Source organism: Babylonia areolata, chromosome 30 (assembly GCF_041734735.1).
Source record: "Babylonia areolata isolate BAREFJ2019XMU chromosome 30, ASM4173473v1, whole genome shotgun sequence".
Classification (NCBI taxonomy): Eukaryota; Metazoa; Mollusca; class Gastropoda; order Neogastropoda; family Buccinidae; genus Babylonia; species Babylonia areolata.
In genome coordinates, this window is record NC_134905.1 from 9,914,045 (window position 1) to 9,926,785 (window position 12,741).

General features: G+C 43.7%; 1 protein-coding gene across 2 annotated transcripts in view; it reads right to left on the reverse strand.

Moving 5' to 3' along the window:
* The window catches only part of LOC143275203 (uncharacterized), an 82,432-nt gene that overhangs the window by 56,213 nt on the left and 13,478 nt on the right, over window positions 1-12,741 (reverse strand). Inside the window, exons 2-3 of one of the 2 annotated variants that reach the window (XM_076579176.1) lie at window positions 6,249-6,448; window positions 1,544-1,662 (exon numbers count right to left, since the gene is read on the reverse strand). In XM_076579176.1, the coding sequence (XP_076435291.1) occupies window positions 1,544-1,662; window positions 6,249-6,424 (295 nt within the window). In that variant the 5' untranslated portion in view covers window positions 6,425-6,448. The remainder of the gene's footprint in view (window positions 1-1,543; window positions 1,663-6,248; window positions 6,449-12,741) is intronic. The other variant, XM_076579174.1, reaches the window with a different exon arrangement.

A 12,741-nucleotide genomic window follows, 5' to 3' on the forward strand; every position in this document is an offset into this window, starting at 1 on the left:
AGACAGATAAAAGACTACTTAACCCCTAGGCTGCCTGCATGACGAGATAACTCGTCATGGCAAGCATGTATGCTTCGCTGCCTGCATGACGAGATAACTCGTCATCGAAATATTCTGACTTTTCCCTGGTTTGCATTCACTTCCTTGGCAAAAATAGTGGTAGCTTTAGCCTGGGGAATCTCTCTAGATTCTATTCATAGCTAGAAACCCCATCTACGTCATGAAGCAGTCCTTTATTTGAACGTTTTGGTTGGGTCACTGTCCAAGTGTTTGCCTGACTTCTCTCCTCGCTCGCTCAACAAAATGTCGGACTGACGCCGTGCTCAAGACATGTGATCGTGACGAACTAAATCAACCATGATTTCTTTCTTTAGCTGATGCTCAGAAAGAATTGAAGCGTAAATTCGAAGGAGAAGATAGAGATGAACATTTATAGGACGATCTGATAGAAAATAAATGAATAATGAAGAGAGTGGCCACGATGCGACTGTCAGTGAGTGATGCCGGCTGTACAGATCTTAGCAGACGACAGATGACCGAATTAGCAGCAGAGCGATAGTCTTGGCACGCAGCCAACGCGGTCTGATGAGAACTGAATCAAGTGACCGTGTGAGAGGGGTGAGGAGGAAGGGGGTGGAGACTGAGGGGGCGTGGCCTCACATCCATCTTATCACTTGGAGAAGTCACAATGTATTGTGAATCAATCTCTTAAAATATATATATATATTGTGGTTGTTCTAGTATGATTTTGGGTTTGCAGATATCCATTTGTCCAGAAAATATTATGTTTTTGTGCAAATTACCTGACTAATGTTTGTAATGAACAAGTTGAAAATGTGACAAAAAACAAAACACTGATTTCAAAACAACAGCATGTCACTAAAAATATATAAAATGGGAAAACAGCATGTGTTTTGTATTCTTTATTCATTTACCTTTCAGAAAATATATACTTTTATGGGTCTTTCTCCAATAACAAAGAGCACAGAATTTTTTGAAAATTTATACCCGTTTTTTGTGAAAAAACCCTGGCAAATAGATTTCACTTAAATCTTATTTTCCTGGCAGCGAAAGGGTTAAAACACAGACCAAAGATTTTTTTTTTATATTAAACAATAAATGAATATTTTTAAACAGAAACAGAAACAGGAAAAAAAAACACCCAAAAACTAAAAAAGCACATTTCATGACACAATAATACACAAACACACACACAAAAAAGAAAAAAAAAGAGTGGGGAATTTGTTTTTCTAACATCATCACTCATAGCTCTTCCTTGGGGTGTTTGTTTTTCTAACATCATCACTTATAGCTCTTCCTTGGGGTGTTTGTTTTTCTAACATCATCACTCATAGCTCTTCCTTGGGGTGTTTGTTTTTCTAACATCATCACTCATAGCTCTTCCTTGGGGTGTTTGTTTTTCTAACATCATCACTCATAGCTCTTCCTTGGGGTGTTTGTTTTGCTTTAGGGTTGTTGTATGTCCTGTTAAAAGCCGTCAACAGAGTTAAAAAAAAAAAAAAGAAAAAAAAAAGTCACCAACCCTCCGGATAATCAGATTCTGATGTTTCTCTGTTCATGCTTTTCTTCCGTGGACGATGGAACAACATATCGGCTTTTCTGGCAATGAACTTGTGAACAGCAGCTGGTAATGCTGGATTACTGAAACAACACACAGGTCAATTATTATCATCCAGATTCTATTCAAACTTGAGTATATCAATATGAACAAGAACAAGAACAAAATTTTATTCCATAGGCCTCCGGCCCCTAGAAACAAAAATAACAATGTGGAATGCCTATTAAGGAAAAATGAAAACATGAAACAAGCTCTGCATGCAAGAAAGTGGAATTTCCTAAACCTACAGATTTTCCTTCAGTTATTTTCACAACTGACAGCCAGTACAGAGGGCATTACTCATCTATATTACCTACGAAACTGTTTCGAATTTTCATAAAAGATATAAATTCCTAGGTTCCTAGTTTTAAGCATGCTGTCACATTTTAGCAACTGTGGAAGAGATTGTATGCTACAATAGTCCAGGTATTTATCTCTAATTTCGGAATACAAAGGACAAACACAAATTACATGTTCCTCATCGTCCGTGACTGCACATAAGCTGTAAAGTTTATCCTGATTATTGTTGAAAAATGATTTCAAAGTAGCTCCTTTAAGAGGTAATAGTCCCAAGCGTAATTTGACAATACAGTCTCTAAAACATTTTATGTTCACAAAATCAGAGTATCTTTCATTTTCAAAGGTAAATTTAAATGTTCTATAGTAATTATACATATTTTTCTGCATTACGGAGCTTTCCCATTCTTGTACGTAAATATCTGTTAGACGTATAAGCAAAGAAATAAAAGATTTTTCGCACCCAACCCTTGATGCAGCCAGACGTATCCAAACCCTAGGCTAAAGAGTGTATCTTGTATGCAAGAGACCCAACACTTTTTGCCATTGTTGTCTACAGTAACTAGCATGGTATATGCCTGTTTGGGGAGACGTCTGTTATCCATTTTTATTACTTTTAACCAGTATCTGATACATCTGACTGCACTGTTGACATATAATGGGTAGCGACCTGTCTCTCCATACACAAACTTATTTGGTGTTTTCAGTGGTACATTAAGATATCTTTTAATTGCAAGTGTGTGGACTTTCTCAATATTTTCCAGTCTTTGTAATCCCCATACTTCTGAAGCATACAACAGAGCAGGCTGAATTTGGGTATCAAAAATTTTAAAGAAACATGCTTTAGTCATTTCACTTAACTTACTTACATACTTAACACAATCGAAACAAGCTCGTTTGCCTTTGACAGCCAATGCATCTACCCCTTTGCAAACACTCATTTTTGTAGAAAAAATAAAACCCAAATAGTTGTACTCATTTACAACTTCTAGATCATTTCCATCAAGATTCCATTTCTCATATCTACTCAAAAAACCTCCCTTTCTAAAAACCATTACCTTTGTTTTGTCTTTGTTAATGTTCAAATGTAGGTCTTTACATGCACTGTTAAGAATATCAAGCTGATTCTGAAGACCTCGTGGTGTATCTGCAATGAGAACTATATCATCCGCAAACAGCAACAAGAACAGTGGGAGTACATTTGGAAGCAGTTGGATGCCATGAACACCATTAGCTTCTAAGGCAGTTGCAATGTCATTTATGAATATTGAAAATAATACTGGACTAAGAATGCAGCCTTGTCGCACTCCAACACGACAGCCAAAAAAATCTGTTAGCGTATTGCCCACTCTCACACAAGACACCACAGACTTATAAATGGCAAGGATAGCATTAATAAATTTCCCAGACAACCCATTATTTTTCAATATTTCTATCAGGGGTCCTCGTTGAACAGAGTCAAAGGCCTTCTTTAGGTCTACAAAGCATGCATATAATTTACCACCTCTTTTCGAAAGGCATTTTTCAACAACAGCATTTAAAGTGAAGATATGATCTACCGTTGAGTAACCCTTTCTAAATCCAGCCTGTGACTCTGACAACTTACTGTTTGCTTCAGTCCATACAACAAGCCTTTGGTTTAACACAGACGTATAACATTTACTAATCAGACTAAGCAGCGATACACCCCTACAATTGTCTGGCGAATGTTTATCCCCCTTTTTGAAAATTGGGACGATAACTGCCTTTGTCCACTCTTCAGGATATAAACCTTTCTCAAACAGAACATTAAATAGGTTAGTCAGAAAGTGAATGGCAGTATCGCCAGCTGCTTTCAGCATCTCTGCAAGAACACCATCCACTCCAGGTGCCTTTCCCTTTTTAAGTTTATTTACTGCATTACGGACTTCCTGTTCTGAAATCGGATGGTTTAGATCATCGTTAGTATCACTGTCATTTACACCATTGTTATTGTCTAAACTAATGTTGTTCTCAGGCAACGCGTCAGAACTGAACAGATTTTTAAAATGGTTAAACCATTCCTCTTGTGGGTGCTTGCTGCATTTTTCTTCTTCCCTGAAATCTGTCTAAGCTCTTTCCAAAAGGAAGACGAATCCTTTGTGAAAGAAGAAAGTAGTTTAACCTTTTCCTGATTGTATTTGGACTACTTCTTTTTAAGCAATGACTTGTATGCTTTACGAGACTCTACAAATGCTGCTGCATCCGAGGGATCTTTCGTTCTTCGAAATAAATGCAAATCAGTTCTAGCTTTTAGCTTTGCTTGTTTACAGTCCTCATCAAACCAGAGTGCACCTCTGTGCTTATTGCCGGTCTGTACTCTTTTCAGCATACATTCACTGGCTTTCAGTAGAGACTGAGTGAAAAGCTCAAGTGCTGAATTAACGTTTTCTTTGACCAGAAGAGTAGCTTGGGTGAACATATCTTGTAGAATATCAGAGTTTAAGCTATCCAGAAATATGTTAGTTTTTTCATTATCCCATGTTATTTTCTCTGACCATTTCGAGTTTGACTGATCCGAGTTTTCTCCCAGACCCTCTTTTTCCCTGATTGGTCAGCTCTTGTGTCTAACACAATTGAGACTGGTAAATGGGGTGATTCAACACAAGGCAAGACCTTAAGCTTAATCACACTTGCATAGATATCACATGACGCCAAAAAGTAGTCTATGGTGCTGCCCCCTGTCTTAGAAATAAACGTTAGTGACTGATCAAAGTTCTGTTCACATAAGCCATTTAGAATAACGCAATCAAACATACAGCAGAGTTCCAACAACTGTTTTCCAAAAGCGTTAATTTCTTTGTCATTTGAAAATCTTTTAAATGCAAAATTATCTTTATGGTTATAGTCGCTCATGGTTTCTTTCTTATAAGTATGAGATACATCAAAAGTATAATTTTCATTTCCAGTACGTGCGTTGAGATCACCACAAATGATCAAATTAAATTCATCAAATTGTTCATATAGATATAAGAGACACTGTTCCAGTCACTCGATTCCATACCCATTTTCTGAACCATTCCAGAAATTGCTGTCATATGGAGGAATATATGTACAGACCAAAAATGTATTTTTCTCAAGTCCTAACAAAGACTTACCCAACTGTAGAACAATCGTGTTCTCATACACAACTTCAATTTGATTTACAAATGCGGCAATTTTTTTCTTGACAAAAACCATGACACCTCCAGATTTCCTTCCATGGTAAGAGAGTTTCACCGCTTTTGACATGAAAACATCATAATCCTTAAATACCTCATAACTGATTTCCCTATCTACGAATGTTTCAGACAAAGAAAATATGTCAAACTGTAACAACATGTTGGCAACATCTTTCAATTCAAGTTTTTGTAACCAACCTTCACAGTTCCATGTGCACAGTCTGATTTCGTCCAGGCCTTGGCCACCCCCCTATTTCTTATCATGCACGTGGTCACTGGCACTCCTCAAAGGACGCCTTCGTGCTCGAGTCTCACTGGTGGCTGCTGGTTTCCTGTTCGAACTGGGTGACTTGTCAGCAGACTGACCAGCGGACACAACCCTGTCCTTCCCACCCTCACTCTGATTGTCCCCTACCCCCTCTACATTGCGCACCACGGCATCTCTGTAGCTCTGAGAATTGCTCATCCTCTGGTTCTGACCTCCCCCTGACTTTGGAGAGGAGTCTGCTCTAGCCTCTTGTTCACTGTGGTTTGTACGGACAGGAGGAGTGCGTGTTGGAAGTTTTTCCCCTACCACCAGTGTGTTACCCTTGTAGTAGGCCCGAACTCCTTCATTCCGGTATTGTCTTATCACATCTTGTTGTCTGGTAGTCAGGTCCCCTGCGACTACAACCCCTTCTTTTCTCAGCCGTTCCTTCGCCTTGGTCAGCACATGCATTTTGTTTCCCCAGTGTGCAAACTTGACGATCATGGGTCTGGGTCTGCTTCGACTGCTTTCACCACTGTCTGCTCTGTGTGTGCTGTTAGATCCCAGTCTGTGTGCTCGTATGATGTCTGGTCTTGACCACTGTATGTCTGGTGCACACTTTCTGAGGAGAGCAATAACTGTTTCTGCACAGGAATCGTAGTCCTCTAGTCCTGAAGGTTCCTTGATGTTGAAAAACTTCAAGTTATCTCTTCTTGAGAATTGTTCCAGTTTGTCGATTTTGTCATCTAACGTCGTCTTTACATTCTCGAGACGTGTTTCTAACGATTCTATTCAAACTTGAGTATATCAATATGCATAGAGAGAGAGACATGGAAACTAGAAATGAATTTGAAAATTCTCTTTTTTTTTCTTCCTTTTTTGCAGCCCCAACATCTGAAACTCATACCTTTCAAGCTTCTCCTCCTGCACACAGCGATCCTTGGTGACTGCCGAGTCTGCGGTGGAATAGCGTCGTTTCAAGGCAGCAGGCAGCTGGAGTGACTCTCCATGTTCTTCTGACAGCTGCTCCATCAGACCAAAGCCGTGGTATGTTAGGCTCTGGTCAAGCAGTTCTGCATCCATCACTTCTTTTTTTCTGCACACATGCTTTCAGTTTTAGTCAGTGCATCAGTGATGCGAATCAAACGTTTGGGTTTCTTGGTTCTGGAATACGATAAGAATCTCAACCACTGTGAGTGTGAGGGTGTGATGATAAGCGTACACGCATTTTATCTTTCTTCTTAACAAAGACATGAACGCGCACACATGAACAGAAACGCACACTCACACACATCATTCACTACAGGGGCATTTATTTTACTTCTTTTTTTTTTCAGATGAGTTTCTTGTCCTGCTACTGAGCTAGTAAAATTTGGTTTCCATGTCATGCCTATTTTTTTTTTTCTGTTTTATTCATTAATGATCATTTTTACTTGACCACACACACACACAAACACACAAACACATACGCATGCAAGCACACATGTGCACACACAAATGTGCACACACACATGTGCATACACACACACACAAACCAGCCATCATTTGGCAAGTGTGTGTGTGTGTGTGTGTGTGTGTGTGCGCGTGTGTGCGTGTGTGTTTGAGTGGGTAACATATTTTTATTTATTATTGTTGTTGTTGTTTTTTCATTTAGATTCCTTTGTGTGTGTGTGTGTGTGTGTGTGTGTGTGTGTGTGTGTGTGTGTGTGTGTGTGTGTGTGTGTTGTTGTTGTTGTTGTTGTTGTTGTTGTTGTTTTTTTTTATTTAGATTCCTTTGTGCGTGTGCATGTGTGTGTGTGTGTGTGTGTGTGTGTGTGTGTGTGTGTGTGTGTGTGCATTGTTTGATTATGGAGTGTAAGAATTTTTTTTTTTAACCTTATCTTTCGTCAACTTCTCATTATTTGGGAGAGTCAGTGTCAAGCCTCTAGACCAACTTTGTCACTTGGTGTCAAAGGTTTTGCCATCTTGATCTTGCGACAATCACATTCTTGGGCACTGACATCAACACCCAGGACTGCAAGCTGCTTCTAAGGCAGGACAAGCCCAGAAAAATGGAGAGGCGTGCAAGCAAGTGGCAGCTTCAGCGACAAGCAGACCAACTGAACTAGGTATACCACTGGGGAGGCAAATTTTTCATGCAGCACATTCTGATTGCCATCCAGCCATAGCAGGCAGCAGCATTACAAAATTAAGCATGACATGTAGTTCAAGAAAGATATGCATTGGTGGCTTTTATGAGATCTTTTCAATGATATGGATACTTACATAGCATCTATCCTCTGTCAGAGGCCAAGCTCTAAGCACTTTACAAACTCCAGGTCATTTGCACAACAGGCTGCCTACCTGGGTAGAGCTGACTGACAGCTTTTTAACCAGTATAGTGCCTATAAGACATCAGCTGACGTCCTACAAAACGTATTGCCACAGTGCCTATGAGACATCCACTGACACAATTCTGAAAGCTCTGCTTGTGATTATGGACAGCTTCTGCGATGGAGAAGGATTTCTCTTGTCTGATGATTGGTTTGAAAATGAAGGTGATTGACAATGACAGTTATGAAACTAACAGCCGATTTTATGGTAATTCAGTCTGTCCATCCAATCAGACAGCGTTTTTGAACAAGTGGCTATGACTGACAGAATAGGTACAGCCAGTGTTGGAAGAAGAGAAGGAGAGGGAGAGGAGTGATGTAAGACGATAGGTCGAATGCCAGCCAGAGGTCATCAAGGGGGCGTGGCTTTTGGGAAGAGTGTACTCACATTTCAAAGCAGACAGTAGGTAATCGACAACCGCCAATGCCCCACGATTTTCACGAAACGCAGTGCTGAACCTGCACTGACCGCGAAACACGTGCTTTTTGTTTTAAACGCTTAATTTTTGCTGAATCAGAGGGATGACTTGTTTGAAGAGGTGGCAAGCCGGATGCACAGCAGACACTTTAATCAGCCCACGTGCAACTTAAAAGGAATGAATGTCATCAAAGTACTTCACCCTCTCACTTGCAAACGCTCTTTGCTGTCAAAAAGCTTGCCAGTTCAGTTTCTGGGACTGTGACTGACCTGTTATGTTGACTTTACTCACTTTTGTGACACATTGGTGTCAGGTCAGGTCATTAGATCTGCTACTGGTAACCTGAAATCCAGTACAACCTGTTCAGGGTCAGATTGCCGGTGACTAAACCGGCACTCCCACCTTCCGGGACTGGTGAGGCGGGTGGCTAGACACCTTTATGGAATTAAAAACAAGATCTATAAAAGGGCGTCAGCTCAGGAGAGCCACCGACGGCCATCTAGCTCCACCGTGCTGTGTGCATGCCACACGCAGTTGGTCCCCGGGGTGTGTCTACCCATGCATGTGAAGTCTGGATCCAGCAGAATCTGCGGAAAAAACCTATCGGTTCAACGGAGAGGAAGGTGGTTACAGCAACGCACTGTGGAGTGCAGAGAGCAAGATGAGACACCGAAAGGGTATCTTGGTCATCCACTGCATCCGTGCTCATCCTCCAGTCGTCTCGACTTAGTCTTGCCACTGGAAATTGGTGGACCCGGACGAGAGAGTGAGGTCGACGTTGCGCAACTCCTCTTCACTTTAAACAAACTCATCGTGCAAGTCATCAGTCATCCTTATTGACCTTTCATCCTTCATCATTTCATCACCCCCAAGTCCTGTGGCGACAGGCGAACGACGAAACGACAGGTGTGGGTACACTGGCAGTCACAGCCGCAGACCTGCACGCAGGCGGCTCAGGCCATAGGGTCGTTCTTCATCGACAGGAGCAGCGATGGAGCTCGGCAGCCGTCTGAGCAGCCCTCTTTAGGAATGCACTGCTCACCTCCCTGGCATGAGGAAGGGGCTAGAAAAGGTGCCCTAAAAATTGCCTGCTCCATATCGGCCTGGCCAGCATACCGCGGCTGGCGGGGACCCTACATCAGCGGTCGAAACAAAGAAAAAGAAAAGAAAAAAAACAAGGATCGTTCCTCTCACCATTGGTGCTTGGAACATACGGACTCTCCTGGACAGAGATAACACGGACAGACCCCAAAGGAGAACGGCACTAGTTGCATCCGAACTCGCCAACATCGACATCGCAGCCTTGAGTGAGACTCGGCTTGCAGGCGAAGGCGAGCTCTGTGAACAGGGATCTGGTTACACCTTCTTCTGGAGTGGACGAGGAAGCGAAGAGCGACGTGAGGCTGGCGTTGGTTTTGCAGTAAAATCAGCACTTGTCAGCAAGCTAGCTGGAATCCCAAAGGGAGTCAACGATAGGCTTATGACCATGAAACTCCCACTGGATTCTGGCCAGAAGCACCTCACCATTGTCAGTGCCTATGCCCCAACCATGACCAACCCGGATGAAGTGAAGGCGAAGTTCTACGAGGACCTTCACTCTGTCATTGCTGCTATCCCTAAAGCAGACAAACTCATCATTCTTGGGGACTTCAATGCTAGAGTTGGCTCTGACTACATCTCCTGGGATGGAGTGACTGGAAAGCATGGCGTGGGCCACTGCAATCCAAATGGATTGCTTTTGCTTCAGACCTGTGCAGAGCACGAACTGCTGATAACCAACAGTTTTCTGCCTCCCTACCCGTAACAGGACGTCATGGATGCACCCTCGCTCAAAGCATTGGCATCTCATCGATTACGTCATCGTCAGGAAAAGGGATAGGCAAGATGTACGTGTGACAAAGACCATGTGCGACGCCGAGTGTTGGACAGACCATCGCCTTGTAGTCTCGAAGCTAAATATTTGAATCCAGCCCAAGAGACGCCCCCAAGGCCAGAAGGCTCCAAAACGGCTCAACATCGCTAAGCTGAAAAACATCACCATCAAACAGACCTTTGTGGAGCTGCTGGAAGATCGTCTGGAATCCGCCTCTCTGGACAACCAGAATGTGGAGTCTGACTGGAGGACCCTGTGTGAACTGATCTATAGTACAGCTTCAGAGACCCTGGGACCCATGACCAGAAAGCACAAAGACTGGTTTGATGAAAACTGTGATGAAATCAAGCAGCTTCTGGATGAGAAACGCCGTCTGCATCAAGCCTACCTGAGCAACCCAAGGTCCACATCAAAAAAGGATGCGTACAATGCCATCCGCAGGACTGTTCAGCAAAAGTTACGTCAGATGCAGGATAAGTGGCTGAGTGACAAAGCTGATGAGATCCAGGGATATGCTGACAGGCACGATATGAAGAGGTTCTATGATGCCTTAAAAGAAGTCTACGGCCCCACATCCTCAGGATCATCCCCCCTCCTCAGTGAAGATGGGAATACCTTGATCACCGAGAAGGAGAAAATTCTCAAACGCTGGGCTGAGCACTTCAACAGTGTCTTAAATCGCCCTTCCTCCATAAATGATGAAGCCCTAGGCCGTCTCCCACAAGTCCCCATCAAGGAAGCACTGGACGATCCGCCAACACTTCTTGAGACCCAGAAAGCAATCCGTCTGCTATCCAGTGGCAAAGCACCTGGCTCAGACTCCATACCAGCAGAGGTCTACAAGGATGGAGGCACTGTGCTGACTGAGAAACTCCATCAGCTGTACTCACTCATGTGGAAAGAAGAGACGATCCCCCAGGATTTCAAAGATGCATCTATAATTCACTTGTACAAGTGAAAGGGGAACCGGCAAGCCTGTGATAACCATCGGGGCATTTCCTTGCTCTCCATCGCAGGCAAGATACTTGCCAGGATCCTACTAAACCGCCTCACAGCACACCTTGACCAAGGTCATTTGCCTGAGAGCCAATGTGGATTCTGGAAAAAGCGCAGAACCACCGACATGGTGTTTGCTGCAAGGCAGCTGCAAGAGAAATGTCCGGAGCAAAATGCTGATCTGTTCTCCACCTATGTCGACCTCACTAAAGCCTTTGACACCGTGAGTAGAGAGGGACTATGGAAGATCATGGCCAAGTACGGATGCCCTCGGAAATTTATTTCCTTGGTCAGCCAATTCCATGAAGGCATGCAGGCTCGAGTCCAGGGCAATGGTGAAACATCTGCTCCATTTCCTGTCACAATTGGTGTCAAGCAAGGCTGCGTCCTGGCTCCAACACTGTTCAGCCTCATGTTCCCTGCAATGCTTACTGATGCCTTCAGAGATGGCGATGTTGGAATCAGCCTAAAGTACCGAACAGATGGCAAGCTGTTTAACCTCAGAAGGCTTCAAGCAAAAACGAAGGTCTTGACAGACATCATCAGAGACTTTTTGTTTGCTGATGATTGCGCCCTCAACGCTGGATCTGAAGCTGACATGCAACTCAGCGTCGACAAGTTTGCCACTGCCAGCAGGAACTTCGGCCTTACCATCAGCATGAGGAAAACTGAAGTTCTCCATCAGCCAGCCCCAGGGAAACCCCACGTTGAGCCCAACATCACAGTCAACGGTCTGAGACTCAGTGCAGTGGAGTGGTTCACATACCTTGGCAGCACACTGTCACGAAATGCGACCATCGACGATGAAGTGAATGTCAGGATTGCAAGAGCAAGCGCAACTTTTGGTAGACTCTATGCAAATGTCTGGAACAGAAGAGGCATTGGTCTTGAGACCAAACTAAAGGTCTACAGAGCAGTAGTTCTCCCCACACTACTGTACGCCTGCGAAACTTGGACAGTGTACCAACGACATGCCAAGAAGCTGAACCACTTCCACACAACATGCCTAAGGAAGCTACTGAACATCAAGTGGCAAGACAGGACCCCAGACACGGAGGTGCTTGCAAAAGCCACCCTTCCCAGCATCTTCACCATCCTGATGCAGTCCCAGCTTCGCTGGGCTGGACACGTGGCGCGCATGCCAGACCATTGGCTGCCCAAAAGGATCTTCTATGCCGAGCTGCAACAAGGGAAGAGATCACACGGAGGTCAGAAGAAGCGCTTCAGAGATACTCTGAAAGTCTCTCTGAAAGCGTTTGATATCAACCCTGACTCTTGGGAGGAATCTGCAGTGGACCGTGACAAATGGCGCGCTGCTGTGCACAAAGGTGCCAAGTTGTGCGAGGCCAACAGGACTGCTGCAGCTGTTCAGAAGAGGCAGGCCAGAAAGTCACGGGCAAACAAGCTCCCTGGCAATGATATGCCTGTCCTTGTCTGCCCCAACTGTCAGCGAACATTTCGTGTGCAGATTCGACTATTCAGCCATCTGCGCACTCACAGATAGATTCATGAGCATCCCCCCCCCCACCACCACCACCACCCTGCCCCCATCCCCCAGCTGGATGACAACGATGGTCATCATCGATCTCGATGGACACACACCACCACCACTCACTTTTGTCATTGTTGGGACAGTGATTTACTTACATGTCTGCAAGAGCTGTGATTTGTATTCATAAGCTTATAGCCTGTTTTAATTTCTTCTACAGGTATAATCTGACAATAGGCTTGATATTTCTA